Source organism: Accipiter gentilis, chromosome 17 (genome assembly GCF_929443795.1).
Source record: "Accipiter gentilis chromosome 17, bAccGen1.1, whole genome shotgun sequence".
NCBI classification, from domain to species: domain Eukaryota; kingdom Metazoa; phylum Chordata; class Aves; order Accipitriformes; family Accipitridae; genus Astur; species Astur gentilis.
In genome coordinates this window covers 29,507,799-29,530,218 of record NC_064896.1, presented here as the reverse complement: position 1 = coordinate 29,530,218, position 22,420 = coordinate 29,507,799, and the positions used below count along the sequence as shown (strand labels likewise).

Genomic DNA, 22,420 nt, shown 5'->3' with positions numbered 1-22,420 from the left:
TTCCTCCTGCTCAAGAGGCAACGCGAAGCCTAATCCTGGGAGAAGGAGACGACTCTGCCGGAGGTGGAGGCTGGGGTAAGTCAGGCAGTGAAGGGCAAGGCGTTAATCCCCGGCTTCTTTTCGGTAAAGCCCCGGGCGCACAGCACTCGCCTCGGCCAGTGGAAGACCAGCAGGGCTTGGTCCCACGAAGAGCATCCCCCAAGGCGGAGCCGGGGCCGGGGAGGGGGGGCCCCTCCAGGGCTGGACGACCCTCCACGACGCGACCCTCCTCACCTCCGGACCGGGAGCGGCTGAGGGTCCCCCGCGGCGGCAGCTCCCCCGGGGCTCATCGTGGGGGGGGGGGGGGCTGAGGGGGGACGGCGACGGGACACCGGGAGCCTGTCCCCCCCCGCCGCCGCCGCCGCCGCCGCCCCCCCGTAAGCCGCTTGTGACCCAGTTGGAGCGGCGGGGGCCGCAGTCGGTGGGGGCTGCCTCACGGCGGCGGAGGCTCCTCCCCGCCGCGCAGAAAGTTTGGGGCCGGTCGGCCCGCCGCCGGAGGCTCGCCGCGGGCGCTGAGCGCGGCCGGCGGCGGCGGGAACCGAACCGGGCACCTGCGGCGAGGGAGCTCCCATGAGCCGGGCTGCCCGGGCAGCGGCGCGGCGCCATGGGGAACGGCAGCACCGGGGCCGCTCCGTGCAACGGCACCGCCCTGTCACCGCCGCCACCGCCGCCACCGGCGCCGGCGGGCGGCCACAACGTCGCCGCCCTGGTGCTGGGCATCGTCCTCATCCTGCTCATCGTGGGCGGCAACGGGCTGGTGTGTCTCAGCGTCTGCACGGAGCGGGCGCTGAAGACCACCACCAACTACTTCATCGTCAGCCTCGCCGTCGCCGACCTGCTGCTCGCCCTCCTCGTCCTGCCCCTCTACGTCTACTCCGAGGTGAGGCTGCCAGGGGTGGGAGGGGAGGGCTGCGGGGGCACCGGTGGGACTGGCGGTTGTGGCTTCTGTGCCCGGGGATCCCGAAAGTTTCCAGGGCTGCGGGGTGGGATCGGCAGGAGACCAGGTACCGAGGGATAAAGCGCCTCTCCGCCTTTGTTCCCCACCTCCATCTCTCCGGTTCCGGAGTGCCACCGCCGCCGTCCAGCCCGCGGGGACAGCCCCTGCCCCCCTTGCTCCGTCCCCCCATTCCGCTGCAGGGATGCTTGTGCCGCTTTCGAACCACGGCGGCTTTTCTCTCCGAGTCTCCCCTGGCATCGCTGGCTGCCTGCAGCGCAAAACCGCTGCAGGACCGCGAGTGATGGTAGCGGCAGCCGGTTTAGGGCAAGTTCGTGGGCTCACGCGTCGTCCTCCCGGGCGATTACCGAGCTGCAAATGCACCGAGTGGAGGTGCACTGGGGTGTGAGCCCCGGGCCGGGCCAGCACCTCTGGGGAGCCCTTGTGTTGCACGCTTTCCAGGTTGCCACCAGCAAGTGGTTATAGGAAGGGATAGCGAGCTCCTGTGCTGTGCTCTGTCTGGCGTAAGGGGAGCAGGTTTTGGTGATAAGGGAGATCTTTAGCCAGGAAACGGGTTTCCGTGCGGAGTTGAGTAGAGGAAGTTGTCTTTTTAGGGAGCTAGATGGGATTTGGTCACCCTACATCAAGGTGGCTTTGGCCGGCTTTCTTCAGGACTCCTGGCAGGTTCTCTGGTTCGTATAGAGCTGATCCTCTGTGCAATGGTGGTCATGGACAGCCTCCCTGGGGGGCTTTGGGTCAGGTTTTCTGTTCACCTCCAAAACCTGTTCACCTCCAATAGACTGACAGCGGAGGGAAAGAAAAACAGGAGCTCCTGAGGTTGAGTGCTTTTGCATCTCTTGCTCTGCCTGTCTGTGACAGGGAGATAAATGTCTACTGCCAGAGGATTGATAATGCTTTGTGATTGCAGGGGGGATTTGTTGGACTGGGGTGAGGAGGCTCACTAGAGCCTGCCTGTTAGTACCAGCCAGTGGCTCTTTCCCTGATCAAGTGGGTGAAAGCACCCACGGTTGTTTTGCACCTCTCCTTGCGATAGCTGGTGGTGTGGAAGAAAGAGGAGGCCTCTTCTTTCCAGATGTGGGGAGAACCAGCACGGAACTTTGTGCACAGTGAGCAGCCCCAGCAAGCTGTAGTCTGGGGACTGGGGGTGGGGGGGTATGTGTGTGGCAGACAAACCTTGCGTTTTCTGGTAGCCACATGATTTGTAACATGGCAGCTTAAGTGCTTCCTCAGGGAACGAAAGGGGTTGTCCCCATGAGTGAGACTGAATGGTGTTCCCATCCTTGAAGGCTAACATAAGAGCATACCAGCAGTGTTCAGGCCTTAGCATGTCCCCTTCTTTCCCATGCCAGGGCTGCTGCTCAGCACCTGACTGGAATGGGCCTATACTTTCTTAAGCAAGGCAGGCTGCAGATTAGGGCTTAGGATGCTTTTAGCCTCTCTACCTCGTCCTAGGATTTTGCAGGACATTGTGACCTCTCTGGAGAGAGAGGTGTTCTGGAGGGGCAGGTTCATCTGGGGACCCATAGAAGAACCAGTGAAAAACAGAAGCATTAAATTCCCCTCTCTCTTTCCACTGCACTGACAGGAGCCCTCCCACCCCCGTGCTGTTTGGGTTCGGTGCTTTTGTTTTCCCCTCGTTAACTCTCTTTTGGTGGTTAGAAAGCCTCTGTCTTCATCATTCCTCCCAGCTACTTTTTGCTAGTTGGGATTCCCTTTTTTTCCTTGCTCTTTCTGTCATCTCTCCATGCCTCCAGTTCCTGATTCTGTGGGCAGACACACACATCACCAGTGTGGTTTCCTCTAGCCTGCAGGCTTGTGTTTTGCTGGTATATATAAAATGCGGGTTAACATAGTCTGGGGAGCCTCTGAAAATGCTTCCAGTTGGGCATTAATATTGTGGGGCTTTCCTTGGGTACCATAGACATCCCACAAATTCTGGATGTTCAGGCAATAGGGTGTTCAGTCCTGTGTGAGCTTTAAAAACCTGGGCTGTCCAGCCTGTGCCTTGGCTATGACAATACTTTGTGTGTTCACTTCCATAGCTGTTCATAAACATCAGTTACGTGGTGTAATTCTTCCATGTCTCTGCACTCAGGATGTTAAACAACAGGGAATGAAGGTGGCATGTGACAGAATTGTCTTTCCCTCCAACTTCTGCAGCTCCTGCAACAAGGCAGGCTTTCAGAGGCATAAGAGACCCTGTAAAAAGAGCATGCACCAGGATCTGCACTTCTCCCACTCAGTGGTCACACACAGTGGGTGTGGGAAGTACTGTACAGGTATGGAGAGAAAGGCAGCTCTGTGCAGCAATCACAGCCTCCTCGAGCAGGCAATGCGATTTTGAAATGTCGGGCAGCTGAGGCTGTTGTCTGTGTTGAAGCAGTACCCATTTCATGCCTGGAAGTTTCTCTGTGGGCTCAGAGCTCATAGTGCTCATGTTCATTTTTAATAATCTCCTGTATGTTGGTACCGGATTTGCAGCTCATTTTGTTCTGAAATATGCTAAGGAAAAGTATGAGTAGCCATTGAGTCAGTGCCAGGGGACAGAATTTTTGTGTTGTTTTTTTTTTTTTTTTTTCTTGGAGGCAAAAGTGAAAACTGTAGATCAGAATCAGACACTTGGACAGGGGGTGCAGAGTATAGTGATTGCTGATGTTTAAAACTAGCTTGATTTCAGCTTGGCACTCTGTACCATTTCATTTAGCCACTGAAAACGTGGCATGGACAGTCCGGAGTGTTCAGTTCAACCTTTATTCTTGGTGTGGTTTTTTTTGTTTGGTTGGGTTTTTTTAACTTTAGTACAGCTCCCGACAGAGTAAAGGTGAACTTTGAGGGCTTATTGGAAAACTTGAAAACTGTCTGAGAGGGTGGTTTTTTGCTTTTTCTTTAGCAGGAACAGAACAATAAACTCTGACCACTCCCTCAACTGAGCAGTAGAAGCTTGTGGTTTTTTCCTGTGAGATGACTTCTTGTGTTAGGTTTTTTGAAACATCCCTGCCAGTCAGGGCTTTAGAAGACAGGTGGAGGGATTTAAACTTTTGAGGTGACATCTGACATCCCCACAAAACAATAGATCTCCCACAAGCTTCAGTGGGGATAGGATTCCTTCCTGTGAGATGTGGATTATCCTTTGCTGCTCTTCACAGAAGCCTGAGCACAGTGGGAGAGGCCTTGATCTTGACTGTTATTTCTAGCTGTTAAGAAAGTTTATTCTGATGTGTTAGCAGCATCTGTTGAGACATACTCTCCTTTTGTACTTCTGAAGGAGCCAGCATTTTTGTCACAGCTAAACTCAATCCATGGTGAGGATTCAGAGGTCTTGGCTGTAAGAAGCCAAATTGTGTGTTAGTTCTCTCTAGATGTCCCTTGTTTGTACCTGCAGGCTTGGAGGATTGCTGAAAGCAGGTTCTAGACAAGGGAGAAACTGGCGTGTGCAGTCACAACTGTTTCATTTCTGTACCATTTCATAATCACTGCAGTCTTGACTGGAACTGGAACTGGAGCTTGGCAGAAAGGCAGGGAAATGGGGCCATCTAATGCAAACCTTCTCCAGTCCTGTCCTCACACGTCCAGCTTATGGGAGAAGCACCATGGTGGTGTGGTGGCTTTCTGATGGTGAGCAGGAGTGGTGTCTATTACTCCTGGCCAGTTGTGGTCCTGTTGCATTAGGCTCCCTCAACACATATAAAAATGCACTGTCCATGGCTGAGAGAACTTTTTTCGGAAAGAGGCCAGTGGTGTAGGAAATCAGTATCTCCTACTGAACTGAAGCTGTGTGGCTTTCTTCAGGCATGCAGGAAAGCCTGTAGACCTCTTCTCCCCACAGACCAGCCTTCTCTCTGAGAGATGAACTTTTCCCCTCAATTCCTGCCCTGTCCTAAATCTTTGTCTCTTCTGTTCACTGTGCATTGTTGGGAGTTCTTCAGGCTCTATTTCTTTCTTTATTAATTTGTCCTGTCAAATTTACCTACCTTAGTAGCTCAAGTTAACACTTGGGGCCTTAATGAGAAAGAGTGTTAAAACCGATCTTATGAAGCTGGTCTTCCATAAATCCAAATGTTGCTGTCATGTGTCAGTTCTGATTCTCCACAACCTGATGTAACCAAGAAGCACCCTATGGATGGGAAGGGAAGAAACATCAGCTTTCCACTGGCTTAAAGCATCTGTTTCCAGACTGAACAGCTCCTGAGACTATGGATGTGAATTCCTGACAGGGCAGTGTTTACGCCAGTTTCTCTTTTGCAGAAATATACCATCTTTAAAGAAAAACAGGTGAACTTCCATACCCTGATAATTCCTCATTCTGTTTGGAGTGCTGGTTTGGGTGGAGGTGGATTAGTGCTGTTTGCCATTTTTCTTGTTAGCTACTACACAGGGGTGACTGAGCCAATGTGCAGGTATCAGTATGTACGCAGCCAACCACATGCCAATCCATGTGGTGATGCAGATGTGCCCAGTGCTTTCCACTGAACTTATTCAAACACAGAATGTTTGAATAAGTTGTTAATTACCAGTTGTTAATTACCACAGAGCAGGCTGCCCCGACATGCAGAAGGCACTTATCCTCCAACTTGCTCAGGAATCTCAGGTATTAGCACTATGACATGGAAAGGTAAAAATCCATGGGGAAGGTAGACTGCTCTTCTGCAGTGGCCTTGTCTTTCTGATGACAAGGATAATGGGAAGCAAGGGGGAAGAAGGTGGCCTGGGGCACTCCCAGAGGTCCACAGTAATTCTGCAGGGGCAAAGCCCTGCTTTTGTGTGAAGAGAGGCCAGGAGAAGATACCAGTCTGCCTGGAGCATTGATAGCACTGGAGTTCTCCCCTGAGACAGTGAGGACACAAAAGGAAGCAGAGCTACAAGGTGCTGTGGAGGTACTGCAGAATGTCATCAGGCTCTGAGTGGCTTTGCCCACTAGAAATCTGCAGGGAGGGAGATGCATGGATACAAAGGCTTGTCTTTGTGTTTAACTGCTTCCTCTGCCCAAAGGCTCTGTGACAATGGCAGGAGCCACAGCATCAGTTTATATAGTCCTCATTAACTGGAGGCATTCCCAGCAATTAGGGCAGGTGCCAGGCTGAGCAAGTTCCACTCTTACACTCCGCTGTAGAGCATACCACTTACCTGCCTCGCTCCGCAAACCATTCCTCTGATCAGCTCTCTCCTTAATCCGCGCTGAGTGCCTGAGCTGTGAAAGGGGTCTGATCCAGGAAGCTGTTGGCAGGAGCCATGTAAGGCATGGTTATGTAAACATCTTTGCCACTAAGATCTGTGTAATTGATTACGAAAAAGAAGAAACAGTTTTAGCAGATCTGCATGTTTACCCGGCTCCTTCTACAGATCAGGGCAGATGAGTCTTTCCAAGCAGGCGCTCTGCCTCACAGATCCTCAGGGCGATAGAGCAGCCAGTACTAATTACAGAAGCTGTTTTCTTGGTGGGGATGATGCTGTTCTGCATAAACTTTCAGGGTGTCAGTGTACCACTGGTGCAGAAACATCTCTTTTTTTGCAGCATGTCATGTGCTTGTGATGCAGCTCTTCTGATGAGAGACCAGACCTCTACCCTCCAAATTTTCTATGGTTCTCTGTGAATGCATGTCATCCTTTTTGCAGAAGCGTTTGAGATTAGTCTTTCCTGGAATCTTACAGCTTTCGTGGAAATAGATGTTCTTCTAGGCCTGACTGATGTCTGAGCCAGTCTCTGCACAAAGCACTGAGGAGGTGATACAGGCCAGCAATTATAAACCAGTGCTAACAATTTTATTTTCAGTGACCAAAAATGGGGGGGAGGTGTCTTTGAATTTTGGGCCCTCATAATGTTTCAGGTGGATGACCAGACTTGCTTGTCATTTTTGAAAAACCTTGACCTCAATGATTTAAGTAGAGAAAGGACATTAGAGCGGATGTGAGGCCACTTTTGTCTTGTGTGCCACTCCCTCTCCTTCCTCTCCCCTTGCAGGTTGTGTTTTGTCTTCTGGAGAATGTAGCAGTCGTCAAGGCCCACAAAAAAAGGCCCAGGGTCAGCTTCTTGTGGGCATTTGGACAATTCTTTGACTCTGATGCTGGACTTTGCCCACTTGCAAGGGTTATTACTCTTCTGATTGGTGCCGTAGCCTTCTCGGCAGGCCTGGGCTCTTAGGATTAGCACTTCCAGTCTCCATGCTATGTGCTTGAGGGCAGGCAGGCACTTGTTCGGAAATTCAGCTGGGCATCTCCTCATGCAGTTGCACGCTGCTGTTGCCTGAGGATCTTACTTCAGATGCCATCACCACCAAAAACCGAAGGATCACTTTGTGCACTCTTCTTTTTAGTGAGCCTTTTTGCAGGGCTGGCAAGAGAGGCAGGTATGAAGCTGTGGTGTGGTGCCGTGCAGAAGCATGTGGCAGGACTGAGACAGGAGCTGTTGTAGGAAATAAGACTAAAACCTTTGGCCCTGTCCTGCCTCATGCCCTCAGAAGCACTGGTGGTGTAAGAGGTCTTCTGGCATCAAGCTTGCTTGCAAGAAGGCAGATTTTTGTTATAAATGGGCTGTGCTTAGGAATAGGGACATCAAAATGACCTGAGCTAGGGAGGCAGCCTGTAAGGGTGTTTGGGATGTCAAGTCCATCTCCTGCCATTCACCATCCTATAAAATCTTTTCCAAAACCTCTTTGTATTCTTTGTAAGAAGCAGCTGGATTTGTTCCTCCTCTGCACATGATGGTTGATCCAGAACATAAGTGCCATTTGTAGTGAGATAGATACTGGTATCTTGTGAGAGACCACAGTGGCTGCATGTGAATTTACTGGCATTGCCAACCTTGGTCAGTTAAACAAAGCAGCCAGTCTGCACCTGGAATACCACTTTGAAAGGGGTTTGACTTGTGTCCAGAGCAGTGATCATTATCACCTTCCTATAAACATTCCTTGTCTGCCATGAAGCGTTGAGCTAAGGGCAGAGCATGACCCTTCTTGCCCATATACTTTTCCGTCTTCCTCCAAGACACGCTGGGAGAGGACTTCCCGTTGTACCGTGTTTCTTGCCTTCCCACCTTAGCAAAATGTGCCAAGAACCTCTCTGATGGGTGAGTGACTTTGGATTAGAGGCATAGCTGGTTTTGCTGGGTCATGTGATTAAGTGGTACCTAATTACAGGAGGTTGCAGAAGATTAGCCCATCAAGGTACACAGTGTAAAGCTTTAGGGATCATAAACAGCTCAAGCCACCCTTAAGAAGTGCTCCAGAGCAACTCCACTTTCATCAGCTTTTTTGCATTCTGTGCTTTTTCAGCGCGAGGCCCCTTGTTTTTCTCCAGCGACGCGCTATCAGTTGTGTTGCAGCTGAGGAGACACAGACAGCTAGTTGCGCAGCAAAACAGATGCTCTATAGGCAAGCTGTGTCCCTTAACAAAATAAAACAAAGCTGCAGATATAACCCCACAAGCCAGCCTACCTGCTACGACTTTTTTAAGGCTGGTGACATGCTCTGCACAGCTCTGGCGAGGATATAGTCTGAGCCTTAAATGCGTGAGGATGGCCATATTAACCACCACACTCAAACCCTCTGGGCATCACTTTCCCCAAAGTCAGAGTCCTGGGGGTTGGTGGGGAAAGGGGAGGGTTTGTAGCATTTTTTGAGTGCCCACCTTGAATCTCATGGCAAAGGCTGTGTCCTCTGAAGGTGCTGCAGCCTGAGAGCTCTTGTCCTTTTCAGAACCAATTAGTGCCCCAAAATCACAAACAGGTTTTGAAAACTGTAGCCCAGAATCAAATTTTCTCTCTCATAATCGGAACTGAACTTGTCAGGATCCCAGTGAGCTTGGCAAAAATTTGAGTTTTGTTTTTTCTGATTCAGCTCCCAAATTCAGTTTGGGGTGGTTGATCTGTGCTAGAGAAAAGGCTGAATGAGGCATTCAGGTCTGAATCCAGCCCTCCCCTGGAGGTTGGGGCTACCTCTCAAGGAGATGGCTATATAAAAATAGCCAAACAGTTTCTTCAGAGTCTGCTTTGGCTTTACAGCTCCACTAATCATAATCCTGTGCATGACATCATTACTGCCCGATATTAATCCTTGCAGAGCTGCCTGCCCCCTGTTCCTGGCAGGAGTTTCTGCACCTGTCCAGTGTTACATGGAGAGCGTTACCCATGTGGCTCCATTTTGTGTGCTGGGATGAATAAAACCAAAACCTGCTGTTTAGCATCTATACACGAACAAATCTATACCCGTTTCCTGAATTGCGCACGAGGTCAGCAAAGCTAGACTGTATGAGCATGGGCCGATGCTTGCTATAGGTTTGCTTTGGAGAGAGGTGGGAGAGCAGCTGTGGAGCAGAAGTGGAACTGCCTGGCTCACCCCTGAAGTACCCTGGCTGTGTGCCGCAGTGAGCGGTGCTGCTCAGGGCCGGCCAGGCATGGCTGCACCGCTCCCGCAGCGCAGGCATCTCCTGGAAGGATGTGCCTCCAGTTTGTTCTCCAGCCTCAGTCGACTTACCTGTGTGCAGGTGCTGGGAGGTGACGCCTGCTTCCGTGGGTGGCTTGCTTTTGTGTTACTTTTGAGTAAACTAAAGCCCTTTTCCCTAGTCCTCCTGGTTTAGAACCAAATACAGCGACAGTCTAATTATTTCTCTTCTTGGCTTCACCCCATCACTCCTCAGTTTGCACTGGCACACAGGTTGAGCTCCTCTCCCCACCCTTGGCACCTCCTCTGCTGCCCCCAGGCCAGGTGCCAGGCATTTTGCTCCCTCTCCTAAGATGCTGAACTGCTTTTTTTTGGCTCCCCACTCTCATTTCTTAACAACTGCCTCCCCAGGTGGGTCAATATTTTCCTGGTACCAAAGCACTTGTTACGGACCCAATGCAGGAAGGCAGTGGTGGGGGTCGGGGTCCTCAGTTTGGCAGCCGTGTGTCCGTCGGGGGGACAAGCGCAGCCCTCCCCGACTGCTCGGCAGGCTGAGGGATTCCCGGGCTGGGCTGAGCAGCTCAGCCACTTCTCTGTGCTGGTGAGCAGTTTCATATATATGTATGGTATCTTGTTTGTAAATATAACTATAGATTATGTATGGTTTATGTATTTTACTACATATTGCCATAATATAGGATATATAGTACAGACATTATTTACAGATGTTCTATATTATATTGTTATCTATTAATGCACTAAGACATAATATTACTATATTGATAAATGCTATGTATAGCAATGTATTACACATATATAAAATAGAAAAAAGTCCCTGGGACTCACATATATTTATTAAAAACCATTTTTATATAGCACATTATACAGAGATAAAAATATACAGTAAATTATATATATTATGTGATAGTAGTATTTATTATATATAATATATATTTTATAGAATAGTAAGAGTATATAGAGAGTATATATAGTGTTTGATATTTTGCAAAGTCCCAGAGGCATTTTATATTTATGTTTATTTGTATATAATCTAATAACAAATATAATTTTAAATATATTTTAGAAATATACATATATTACATATATAGCATTTGTTATATAGAAATATATGGATAAATTATATATAATGTATAAAATTATATCCATTGCATTATATATAATATATAAAACATTTAAAAGCCTCTATATATGCACAATATGTATAAACATGTTTAGTATATACATCGATTACAGCAATATATAATATATAGCTTATTAGTATATGTATACTGTATATAATTTTATACATGTGTGTATTCTATATAATATATTCTATATACTCTATATAGATATAAAGAATATATATATGCATGTGTGTGTGTGTATGTATATATTCTGTATATATGGGGCTTTTTGCAAAGGGACTGAACTACCCGGATGTGCTCTGACCCTACCTGGCAGTAATTAGGTCACATCAGCATGGACATTAAATCTCCACGAAGCAGTGCTGGGGTGTTGGGTGAGGCTGGTGCAAACAGTGCTGCGGGGAGGGGCCAGGTGAGCTGGGGGGCTTCTGGCCCCAGGCAGAGGCAGTCCTGAGAGCCAGTGGTGGTGTTTGCAACAGCTTCAGCTCCTTAAATTCTGCCATAGGCCTGTTCAGAGGGTGACCACAAGCTTCTGTGTTAATGTGAGTATGAAAGGAGTATGCCGCCAGCTGAGAAATAACTCAGCTGAAAACCAGAGAGTCTCAGGGTGCCCGTAGTCAAGGTGTAAGTAGCCTCTTGTGAACCCCCGACTCCCAGCCCCTGCTCTAAGGTGCTGCACTGCTCTGGGAGCAGATGTGCCAGCCACGACGTGAGGACAGCTTTAGATCTGGAAGTACCTTTAGCTCCTGTTTCAGCCATAACGTGGCTGGTGCTTAGTAGGAACAGCACCATCTCAAAATACGATTTCTCAGCTTGAGCATTTCTTGCTGAGCTTGTCTTATTTCTTACCAGATTGCCTCTCCCTGTTCCCTGCCAGCACTACCACTTTGTGCCCTGCTCCTCACAGAAATGGCACACAGGCCCAAGACGTCATTACAACAGATACAAGAGGCTCAGTTTGTTGTGCCTCGAACTGAGTGGTTTTTTACAAGAATTTAATTTGGCATCAGTGCTTACAGATCACACACAGTGGTGTAGCCTTCTGAGTCGTGTGGAATGACAGAGCTTTATGAGTTTGATATGGGGGAACAAGGGAGTCTTTCTTTCTCTCAGCTGATGGAGGACTTCAGCTTGATCTGTGTGGGGGTTTGAGCCCCTCTTTTAGTGTCAGGGAAAAACAAAAAGGCGCCCTTTTTTATTGTACTAAAATTAGATAGACAAATTCTGTTTATGGTCTCATCCTAGGGGCAGGTGTCATGGTACAAGAAAAGGAAGCTGACATTCAGTTCATCAGTTTTGGATTCAAGAGAGTCTGGACAAGCAATTGGTGCCGCCTGCTGAAGAAGGGTTTAATGAATCCTGACTTATTTCTGTGCTCCTTGAGCTTTTCCTTCCATTCCCATTTTCCAACAGCTGGGTTCACAGCACACTGCTGAGCAAACATTCCTGTTCCACAGGCTGGTATTGATAAACCGCAAACCCATGGGCATTTTCTGGCTTCAATGTTTTTTTTCCTGGGGATTATTTGGGATGCAGTAGCATAGATTTTTTTGTTGACTGGTATCTTTTGTATAGCAGAGTCAACACTTCCAAGTAATACAAACCAATGACACACATCTGGTCACATCCTCTCGCTGGCAGCACTTCTGCTTTGCCCTGGGTGCCTGCAACTGTAGAGAGAGAACGAACAAGAGATTATGTCTGACTAGCTTGAACGTAGTCTCAAGAAGCTGGCCTTGTGCTTAGCGTGACAGAATGAAACAGTTGTGTAACACACAGAAACTATTGACATTGTCTGCAAACAGGATGTTGGAGCAGTTTGGACATGAAAAATGGAAGAGGAGCTTTGTGCTTTGTCACTTGTCGAAGAGCCTCTCCCTGTTCCCTCAGTGACCGGCAGCTAGTGATGCTGTGCAGTGAATGCTTAGCCCTGCATTACTCGGGAGATTTTGGGTTGGTGAGTTTGATGAGTTTGGGGGTTCTGAGCTTGCTGGCTGTCACTCTGCACTAACCCAAGGCAGCAGGCTGCCCTGCGTCCATTATTTTGCCCAGCACAACTTGCTTGGCAGTGCTAATGGTCTGTGGGCTCAATTCTCCAGCCAGGTCAAAACCGCGAAGCCCTAAGCAAGCTGTGAGCTCTTGCATAGGGATAATTCTCGTGTGCCGCTGCTTTGCTGGAAGGGAAGTATTGTGCCACAGGCAGGCTGCTCGACTTCAGGCTGCTTGTTTGGAGGAAAACGTGAGTGGCTGAGGCACGCAGGCACAGAGTTGTTTCATGTCATTTTAAAGGATGTGGCATCTGCTGACCCTGGGGATCTTTTCAGTTCCAGGGAGGTGTGTGGTCCCTCAGCACGGTGCTGTGCGATGCCCTGATGACCATGGACGTGATGCTGTGCACAGCCTCCATCTTCAACCTCTGTGCTATCAGCGTGGATCGGTAAGTTCCTTCCTCCTCCTCACACCAGAGGAGGGAGCGCTGTGTCCTGGCATCAAGCTGCTTCCACACACACCCTTGCAAGGATCCCCTGCAGGGAGGCTGGATCCTGGTCTCCCTTAAGGAGGGCGTTCTGCCCTACCTTCCTCCCCCATCACCAGCTTTCTGTCCCATCAGCAACCCTGTGGTGGCCAAGCTGAAAGCACAGTTGTGTGGCGAGGCCAGAGCTGCCTCTTTGGGGGAGACTGGTTGTAGCCCAGCCTTGGAAGTAAATTAATGGGGGGGATGACAGTGGCAAGCAGCTTTGGGACCACTCACTTATGTTACCAGTGGTGACACCACCATACTAGGACTGACTCACCTGGGGCCTGTATTGGCAGGTTTATCGCTGTTTCAATCCCACTGAACTACAACCGGCGACAAATCGACCTGCGGCAGTTGATCCTTATATCGACCACCTGGATATTCGCCTTTGCTGTAGCATCCCCAGTCATATTTGGCCTCAACAATGTCCCAAACCGGGACCCCAACTTGTGTCAGCTGGAGGATGACAACTACATCGTGTACTCCTCCATCTGCTCCTTCTTCATCCCTTGCCCCGTCATGCTGGTGCTGTACTGCGCCATGTTCCAAGGACTCAAGCGTTGGGAAGAAGCCAGGAAGGCCAAGCTAAGGGGCAGCATCTACGGGGCCAACAGGAAGCTGTATCACCCCTCAACCTTTATTGAGAGAGAGCAGACCGGAATGGAGACAGAGGGGTGCAACCCTTACGCCCGCTCTGACCACCCTGGGGACTATGTGATGAACAATGGGATCCAGACTGTCTCCTACCCACACCTCAAGTACCCACACCCAGGACACAGTCGGAAGCGGGCCAAGATCAACGGCCGGGAGCGGAAGGCCATGCGGGTGCTGCCTGTCGTTGTCGGTGAGTAGCGCTTGGTGACGGTTGGGGAAGGGTGGGAAACATGCTGCGTTGTCCTACAGCACGGTTCAGTCTGGCAGGACTCATTTGAACCTGGCGAAGCAAACACACGCTTCGCTGACTCCCCTGCCAGCAGCCATGCAGCCCAGGCACGGGTGCTTGGGCAGCGATGAGAGCTGTCGTGCTGAGAACTGTGCTTCCTCCTTGTTGGAGGAGGTGAGGGTGAGATAAAAGCCACCTCCCTCTTGTTCCACCTCCCCAGTGCCATGTCGCTGGTCCTCCTCCCTCTCCATCAAGCGTGGACTTGTTTTAACACCCACCCTCCCCGTGTTCCTGTTGAACAGCCTGGTTCTGGCTTAAGACCTGCCGTACCCATCTCTCGTTGTGAGAGGACATTTATCCATGGAACATCTCAGTATGTCTGTGAGACAGAGTAGCGCCAACAAACACCGCTCTTGGGAAAGAACGTATGTATGGTGTTTGTAATGCAGGCTTTTCTTCAAGGGACACCTGTGACTCCTAATACCTTAAATGTGAAGCCAAAACAATACAGAACTTAGACTTTTCATCAACGTTCAGGATGAGAAAGATGTCCTAAATTTTTTGTCTGGGCATAAGCCCAGCTCTACATGTCAGCACATCTGCTCCTTTTTCCCTAAGCACTCTGAGCTGTCTCCATTCTTGTTTGGCCCAGGTTGCATTTGTTAAATTAAACCCTTTTTAACCTTCACATCACTTTCTCTCTTTAATGTCCTTCTGGCAGGTGCTTTCCTCTTCTGCTGGACACCTTTTTTTGTGGTCCACATTACCAGGGCTCTCTGCAAGTCCTGCGCCATTCCCACTCAAGTCACCAGCACTGTCACTTGGCTGGGTTATGTCAACAGTGCTCTCAACCCCATCATTTATACTGTTTTCAACGCGGAGTTCAGGAACTTCTTCCGCAAAGTCTTGCATCTGTTCTGCTGAGCCCACCGGAACTGTCGGGGAGAAGGAACGACCAGGCTATTTTTTGTATAGTTCATTAAAGATCTATTTCTGCCTAAGGTCTGCTGTCTTTGTTGGGGAGGAGGGAAGGAGGAGAACAGCAGCTAGAGGAAGCTGGTTCCCAGCTCTTTGTAATAAGGAGTCACAGGTGAGTACCAGTGGATACAGCTCTCTACAGTACTCTCCCTACTGGAAACTGCAGGCGTAGCCCCTTTTTTAAGACTTGGTGCTTGACAAAAGTGGCAAGAGACACCACAGGACAGCAGGGACGGTTCTCAGAACAGCTCTTGCTTTGGATTTAGGTTTGGTCTGGTTTGGGCTTCTCTCAGCTGTCAGTAAGCAAAGTTAAAACACCCCTCCTGCCTGCCATGATCCAGGGAGGCAGGAGAGCTTGGAAGCCTCCAGCTGCTCTGGCCCTGAGAGTTGCAGACAAATTCCCTGCTCTCCCTGCCTGCACAGGCTGGGGGGGAATCCTCTCTGCTCCATCTCAGGCAGTGTTACTGAAGGAGGTGGCTGATGCACAGCCCTCCCTTACTGCAGCCCAGCCTGGCAACAGCCCATCTCCACCAGGTCCATGTGATTTAAACCATGAGGACAAACCAAGCATGTGAGTGCGGAGCAAAATCGAGTGCCACTGATGCATGCTAGGACAGGCCAAGTGTCCCCCAGAGCTGGACTGCCTCCTTTGCCCCAGCAAAGAAGCCCCCGGGGGTGCAGAAAAGGTCAAGTGCAGTAATTCATCCCTCTTCAGCCCACTTCAGTTCAGAGGTGGCTCTGGGCAGAGCTTTAGCCTGCCAGAGATTGATGAGGATCAGGAATTATATTCTTATTTTGCATCATTTTACTTGCAAGCCTGGCTGTCCTGGAGCGGGGCCCCACGTGCCGCCTGAGCTGACTGCAGCTGGCTCTGGGCCGCCCTGGCTGCTGGGATGGCATTAACAGGGCTGTGCAGTAACACAGACAGGAGTCTGGCGGGTGGGAAAAGGCTGTTAAACCTGTTTCCCAGATGTTCACATGCCTGATGAGGGTCTGTCTACCTGTGTGATCTCCTTTCCCCTTACCCGTGATAATTTTAAAGCCAAAGACTGATTTTACTGATGTTTGACAAGGGGACATTAAAGTCCTACAAAACAAAACAAAACAAAATGGCCCTGTCTGGTATTCCCAACCCCCACAGAGCAGGAAGGCTGGCCCTGGCTGAGAAATGCCGAAACTGGACCAAGACCTGGAGAAATCTAAAGTGACTGCTGTGTGGCAGCATTGATCTGCAATCCCACGGCTTGGAGTGCAGTGGCCTTTCCCATCGCATTAGAAGGACGAGTATTGCTCATCTCACACAGCAATGTCTGGCTGATGAGGAGACCCAAGCACAACTGACAGCTCGCAGCTGCCTCACTCGTTACCAGCTCACAAAACAGCGTTCTTGCCTTGCTAATTGTTGGATTTTTCCCTCCTTTGGAATGGTGATGGGTCGCGCTGAGGCCGCTGAGACACAGAACACATGAAGCTGGCGAGGATGAGAGTCATAAGGTCCTTGTAAGAGTGCACGCGGCTGCCGAGTAGTAATTCTAGATTTACACATCCAAAGGCACAATGATGTTATTGCTAGTTCTCCAGAATTCCTTATCGAGCCATATGAGACCTGCCAGGAACCATTTCCAGCCCGCAGGAAAAAAAATCCTTTATACCTTGAGGTAAACTTGAGCACAGTGACACCAGGGGTGGCCAGAGGGAGCGGCTAATGCTGTTCTCTGACGCTCAGGAGGGAAGAAAATTATTATTGCACAGAACAGCAGTCTAAGTAATGATTTTTGTATAGGTTTGTTGCTTTCCAAGGGGTAATTTGTTTACTTAGAAACAAAAGGAAAAGAAGTTCTGCAGGGAGGTGTGAAGCTTTTCTTTAAGAATAACAATTGCTCCTCAGTTTATCATCAACAAATAAACACAGTAAATTCCCAGTGATTATACTGTAGATTTCTGAGTTCTGTAGTTTGCCACTGTGTTGGGGCACAGCAGCCCCAGATACCAGGGCTCTGATGGGAAGCTCCCTGAGAGCTTTAATTACAGATGGCTCATACCTACCATTTTTTCTTTTAGGGAAGTTGCCCCACTCTCTTCCAAATTTTTTTTTTTCCCTTAAAAAAGTGCAGTAAAGTCAAAATTCAGACAGTAACCAAGGTACTTGGCCACAAAGTATGTAGTAAGGCTAGTGGAGGACTTCCTCTGTGTACATGTAAGTTGCTGCCCAGTCACCCACACAAGCAGGGGCCCCAGCAAGCCCGAGGACCTGGTATGTCAGCTCACCTCATGATGTAGCTGTACTTGTCCTTGAATCCATGCAGCGCTCTGCTTCTCAAACCAGTAGTACCGTACAGGGGCGGTTCTCCGTGGAGAATGCCGGGTGAGCCAAAGGGGTGAAGCAACAGAAATATTTCCCAATGGAAAGCTGTGTCTGACATTGAAAGGGCAGCTTCAGCATGCCAAAGGTGCCGCTTCAGAGCCAACCTTCGCCACATTCTAATGCGAGATGCTGCCCTCTCACCCTCATTTATTTGAGGAGCGACTCCATCCACAGATTCACTACCCTGTGACTTGGAGGGCTTTCTCCGAGAACAGCACCTCTGCTCCAAGTCACCTGCGCTAAGGGAGGTTCGGACTGAAGCAGCAGCAGCAGCACTGCTTGCTGCCTGCCTTTCCCTGCGCTGGCCTGGCCGCAGCCAGTGGCAGCTGAACGACCAGCTCATGGATCTGGTGCGGACACAGACCTTGGCTGCGGCGCCGCCGTGCCGCGAGCTTTGTGCTGAGGCAGGTTGCTGAAAACAAATGGGCGGTGTAGCCCAACAGCAGTGCGAGGTGTTCAACATTTGTGCTGTTCCATTTAGTCTGAACCTTAATGGGCAATAAGATGGAGGCAAAAAGCCCTGTAAATTAGTTGCATTACCATGGGCTCCATTAAGACTGTCTTTTCAATTAACTAATTGTCTTTAAGCTTTAGGAAAGAGGCAATCATAATTTAACAGCGTGAGAAGAAACTATTACAAATACTGAAGTACTGCTCTGGGAAGCAGAAGGAGTGAACATTTTGCTATGGGAATCTAAGGAGTTGCCTGTTCTTGCCTTCCCGTGAGTTTTACGCGTGTAATTTCTGTGCTCATCCAGCTCCGGTTCGTGCTTGGCTTTCCATCAGAGAACAGTTTCCTTTGGGGGAGGCCGGCACGCTGCTGCCTTCCCCCTGCTGACACCAATTCCGCACTCTCGTCGTGTGGCAGTCCCTCCTGTCAGTGGCACGGCCTGCCTTGCCCAATAAGCTCTGCATCAGGAGGAGTTAACTTTTCCAGTAAACAGCCAAAAAGCGACATTCAACTGCCCGAGACCTGTGCTGCAGACCTGTCATCTGCCCTCCACAGCACGTTCCCGTCTGCTGCCACTCGGCAGCTGGTGCTACAAGCAAACCCCACCGACGGGCGCTTCGGAGGAGTGGTCTCAGCAGTGCGGCAAATGCTCTAAGAGATGATAAACCAGCTTCCACCTCCTTGTAACACGAGGAGTGTAACATAACAAGACCTTTAAGATTCACGAAGGAAGGAATGGACTTGTCAGAAACCACTAGTGTAAGACTTTGAAGTATTTTCCATCGCATTTTTCTCTATTACTACTTTCCTGTAACTCTGGATAGAATTTTCTCCTTTTGCCAGCATTTATGATGCTGGATTGGGTCACTGTGATTCCAAGGTGACTCCCCTTAGAGTGTAAGCTAAACAATAATCCTCCTTGCCCACCAATACAAGATTGGAGCAAATAACCAGACAGGACAAGTGACCCCTCACAGTTGTTATGCCCGCAGCTAAAAAAAACCCAAACCAACCAGAGGTGCGCATGTCTACTGAGACTCCTCCAGCCTGGGGCATTAATCTTCAAACACAAATAAAGGCGCCTGATTAACCTAAATTATTAAAGAAATACATTAATAATTAAATGATTTTGTTGCAGTGAATGAAGCAGCTAACTTCCTAATGCTCACCACTGCTTTAATTAGTAGGTACTAAAAGGCAATGACAGGACAGCACTCTATTAAAATGCTCTCACTTTGGGTTTGATCAGATCTGATTTTGGCCAGATGGGCACTACGAGCTACAGCTGAGGCACGCCACGTGATGAGACCGTGCTTCCCCTGCTGAACAAACACGCGTCCCAGCCGGCCTCCAGCGGAGACGGAACGTAAAGACATGCGTGTGTAACCGCAGCTGCATTGTAGCTGCACCAACTCCCGACAGCCACGCCACAGCCACTTGCTGCATTTATCAGTACATTAAAGTGCTGCCATGGGAATTGAACAGTACAGCCAGGCATGCTCATGCTTTCACCGCATTTTATTTAACAACATGTTATTTTTCACTTATATTCAAGTGCAGAAGCTCCAATGTGTTCCAAATTTGCCCAGCACAGAGGGAACACAGGAAAAAACCCAAAAAAGTCCTTCCAATGGCAAACTAAGAACTTGTACTAACCTTTTCAAGGCAATTAAATAAACCAAATGAAGGTTCGTTCCTGTTTTCAAACAAGAGGTAGGGAGGCACGGGGAGAAGGAAACACTGGCAAATCTCACGGCATTAGATCCATCTCAAGAGAGATGATGAGACTGCTGCAATCCACACGGTGGAGGTTCCAGTCTGGCAGAGTCAAAGCTTCCTTAGGCCAAAGGTGGCTCCCAGCTGCTAGGCTGCAGTTAGGTGGGGTTTGTTTTTTCACAGTCTCTGTATTCAAAGTTTTGGAAGAGGACCGGGAGTAGGCAAATGCTGTCACAGTATCAAAAAGTCTTTCAAAAATGAGTTTGCTAGTGAGAAGAGCGTGGTTTGTAAAGGACAGACCGTTCACATCGGGTTGCCGATCCAGCCGGCCGCACCACCTTGTTCATGAACGGTTCAAGAGGTAGGTGTGCTCAGACGGTGACCTTCTCCATTACGCTGTCCGCGACATGCACCTCGTCGGCTTGCACCGTCACTGTGGCCGACTGGCCGCAGATATGCTGGTGGTCCTTCCAGTCCTGTGAGGGAAGAGCAGATGGAAAGGCCATGAAGAGAAAAGAGCCCCTGGAAAGTGCGCAGCCTGCAAAAGGACACTGGGCCCCAACAGAAGCCCTATTTGAGAAGCGCTTTCTCCAGCACAGCAAACAAGACTAATGACAGACAGGAAAGGAACCACACACTGAGTCAGTATTAGAGGTGGAATCAAACTAAGCAGAATGCTGGCTTCTCAACCCAAAAACCAAAACAGGACATCAATGTCAGTTAGGTCGTGGAAGTGTTACTAAAAAGAGTCAAAACCTTGACTTAAACCCTCTCCTGAAAGCTCACTACAAGCTAGCACTCCTGAAGGACAGCACCATACAAGGGGTCTTAGTTCAGCAATGGCAGAGGAGAGGAATACAACTCCTCCCAAGACTGACTGACATTAACTTCCAGTCTGAACTAACAAAATACTCCTCTAGCTTCCTCTACCTAGAGGTCACACATCACAGCTCACAAATACAGGAGGAATCTCAGGGAATCTGTTCCTGACAAGCACTTCAAACTCTCCCACCCTATTACAGTGTGGAGCACCAGCTATAGGCATGGCAGATGTCCCCTGGGAAGTGACAAGCTGTCTAGGAGGAGAACAAAAGGTGACCACTTGGTGCCATTTCCCAATGCACTTTGTACTGTGTCCATGAGACGCCCGGGGAGGGGGCAGGTAGACTATGTAAGTTTTCTGCAAGGAGCATTTCTTCCTTCTTTGGATTTTTAATCTTTCTGCTATGCAGACAGGGAACTTGGCCACCATTACACTTCGTTACAGGCAAAAGGAAACAGTCACAATTCTACAGCTACTCAATACACCCAACCTCAGCTGATTCAGACTGAACTTGGACAGCCTGCAGAACTGTAACCCTGGCTAAACTACATTATCCTTTCCTCTAAAGTGGGGTGCCAAGGGTCTTTGTAAGGAACCTGTGCAAAACATGAAACACAGCAGCTTCCTCCACCGTACTTCCTCATACGTGTTTCCACCTCCCATGTTCAAAATCTTACAGTTTGTCCCACTGTATCATCTGTAGCATCACAAATAATGTAAAGAGTAAGAGAACGGTGTCCTCAGTGACACAGCAGGAGCACAGGTACTGAGGAGCATTCAGCTTACCAAGAAGCGGCAAGGAAGGGTTGTGAAAGTGCTCTCAGCTAGCTGGTCCCCACAGCTCACACAACGAGGTGTCCAGACCCTCATTTCTGGCGTTACTCTGATTTTTAGATCACCTTTGAGAAGGTGCGTGCAAATCTTGGGACCTTCCCTACCCATTTGATCCAGACCCTGACCTGCAGACCTGCCCATCACTGCAGTCTTGCTCGGAGATCCAATGGGCAGGGTGGGCTGGGGGTGCTGGGGCTGCCGACCCATGCAAGGCTTGTGCTCTGCCTGTCTGTATGACACGGCAAGTTCTGCCGCCCGTTCCTCTCGCTGTGCTTACACCCGTCAGGTAGCCGGCAGAGCCATCTGGCTCTCCCCAGGGTCACACAACCCTCTCCAGACAACTGAATCCACAACTCACAAACAAGCTTATACCTTGCGCTGGCAGAAAGTGGAGCAGTAGTTGACTTTGTGGCATCCTGTGCACTCGTTCGTTGCCTCACGACCACAGTTGACACAGGACTGCTGTGAAAATGGATGGCAAAGTGACCACGTCAGAGATAACAACAACAGGGAGATCACTGAAGTGTAATACAGGTGCTGTAAAACAACACGATGCAGGAGCAGTAGCAGAGCCCCCACTTCCCAATATATCCTCAACACACAAACACAGAACAAACAGGCCCCGTGGCTTCTGGACATGCTTTCAGAGACCCACTCTCCTCGCCATGTTAGCAGGGATCCCTTTGGAAAATGAAATGCACCTCTGTTTTCCCTTCTGGTGGGCAGGAAGCCCTTCAAAACCGTGGGTGAGACCAAGTGGTCGTGGAAATCTGTCCACAATACCAGAGAGATGCCTCCCTCCACGTTATCTCATCAGCCACAGCCAGGTTACTGCAGGCTTCAGCAGGAGTCAGTCTTAACCAAGGGCAGGTGTGTTCCAAACAGCCGTGTACAGGCTATGCACAGGCCACCGACACCCAAGCTCCGAGTTTCTCTCAAATTGAAAGTTTTAAAGGCAGATTTGGTTGGTGGTTTTGTTTGGTTTATAATCCTGCATATCTCTGAGAGAGGGTCTGAGGAAGGACAACAGGAGTAGGCATAAGGATGGGACCCTTCAGTGTAATCTTCCCCTGTTCTTTGAGAGGAAAAAGGGATCTGCTCATATGGGCTGAGCAGGCTGGTTCCTTTGCCAGTCGACAGCACGACTACATAAGTGGTGTCCCAACAGGGAAACAGAAGACAGAGGAGTAAAATTAAGAAGGCTGTAACAGGAGCAAGGACTTAAACCTAGAAGTAAGGCGAGATAGGATACACAGATGAAAAATCACACCTGATTTTAAAGGATGTTTTTGTGTCTGTCGCTTTAATCTTGTATCAGTGACATCAATTAACGTAACC

General features: G+C 49.4%; 2 protein-coding genes across 7 annotated transcripts in view; one reads left to right on the top strand and one right to left on the bottom strand.

Moving 5' to 3' along the window:
- Window positions 1-564: 564 nt before the first annotated feature.
- Window positions 565-14,916, top strand: DRD4 (dopamine receptor D4). The gene is made up of 4 exons (XM_049821288.1): window positions 565-919; window positions 12,839-12,951; window positions 13,329-13,876; window positions 14,637-14,916. The coding sequence occupies exons 1-4, from the start codon at window positions 644-646 to the stop codon at window positions 14,837-14,839; spliced, it is 1,140 nt and encodes a 379-aa protein (XP_049677245.1). The 5' UTR covers window positions 565-643; the 3' UTR covers window positions 14,840-14,916.
- Window positions 10,748-22,420, bottom strand: part of DEAF1 (DEAF1 transcription factor) — a 33,499-nt gene continuing 21,826 nt past the window's right edge. For 2 of the 6 annotated variants that reach the window (XM_049821283.1, XM_049821287.1), the window contains exons 12-13: window positions 21,455-21,544; window positions 19,216-19,901 (exon numbers count right to left, since the gene is read on the bottom strand). In XM_049821283.1, coding sequence (XP_049677240.1) covers window positions 19,797-19,901; window positions 21,455-21,544 — 195 coding nt within the window. In that variant the 3' untranslated portion in view covers window positions 19,216-19,796. Of the gene's footprint in view, window positions 12,185-19,215; window positions 19,902-21,454; window positions 21,545-22,352; window position 22,420 lie in introns of those variants that run through there. The other 4 variants (XR_007508579.1, XR_007508580.1, XM_049821284.1 and 1 more) reach the window with 4 other exon arrangements.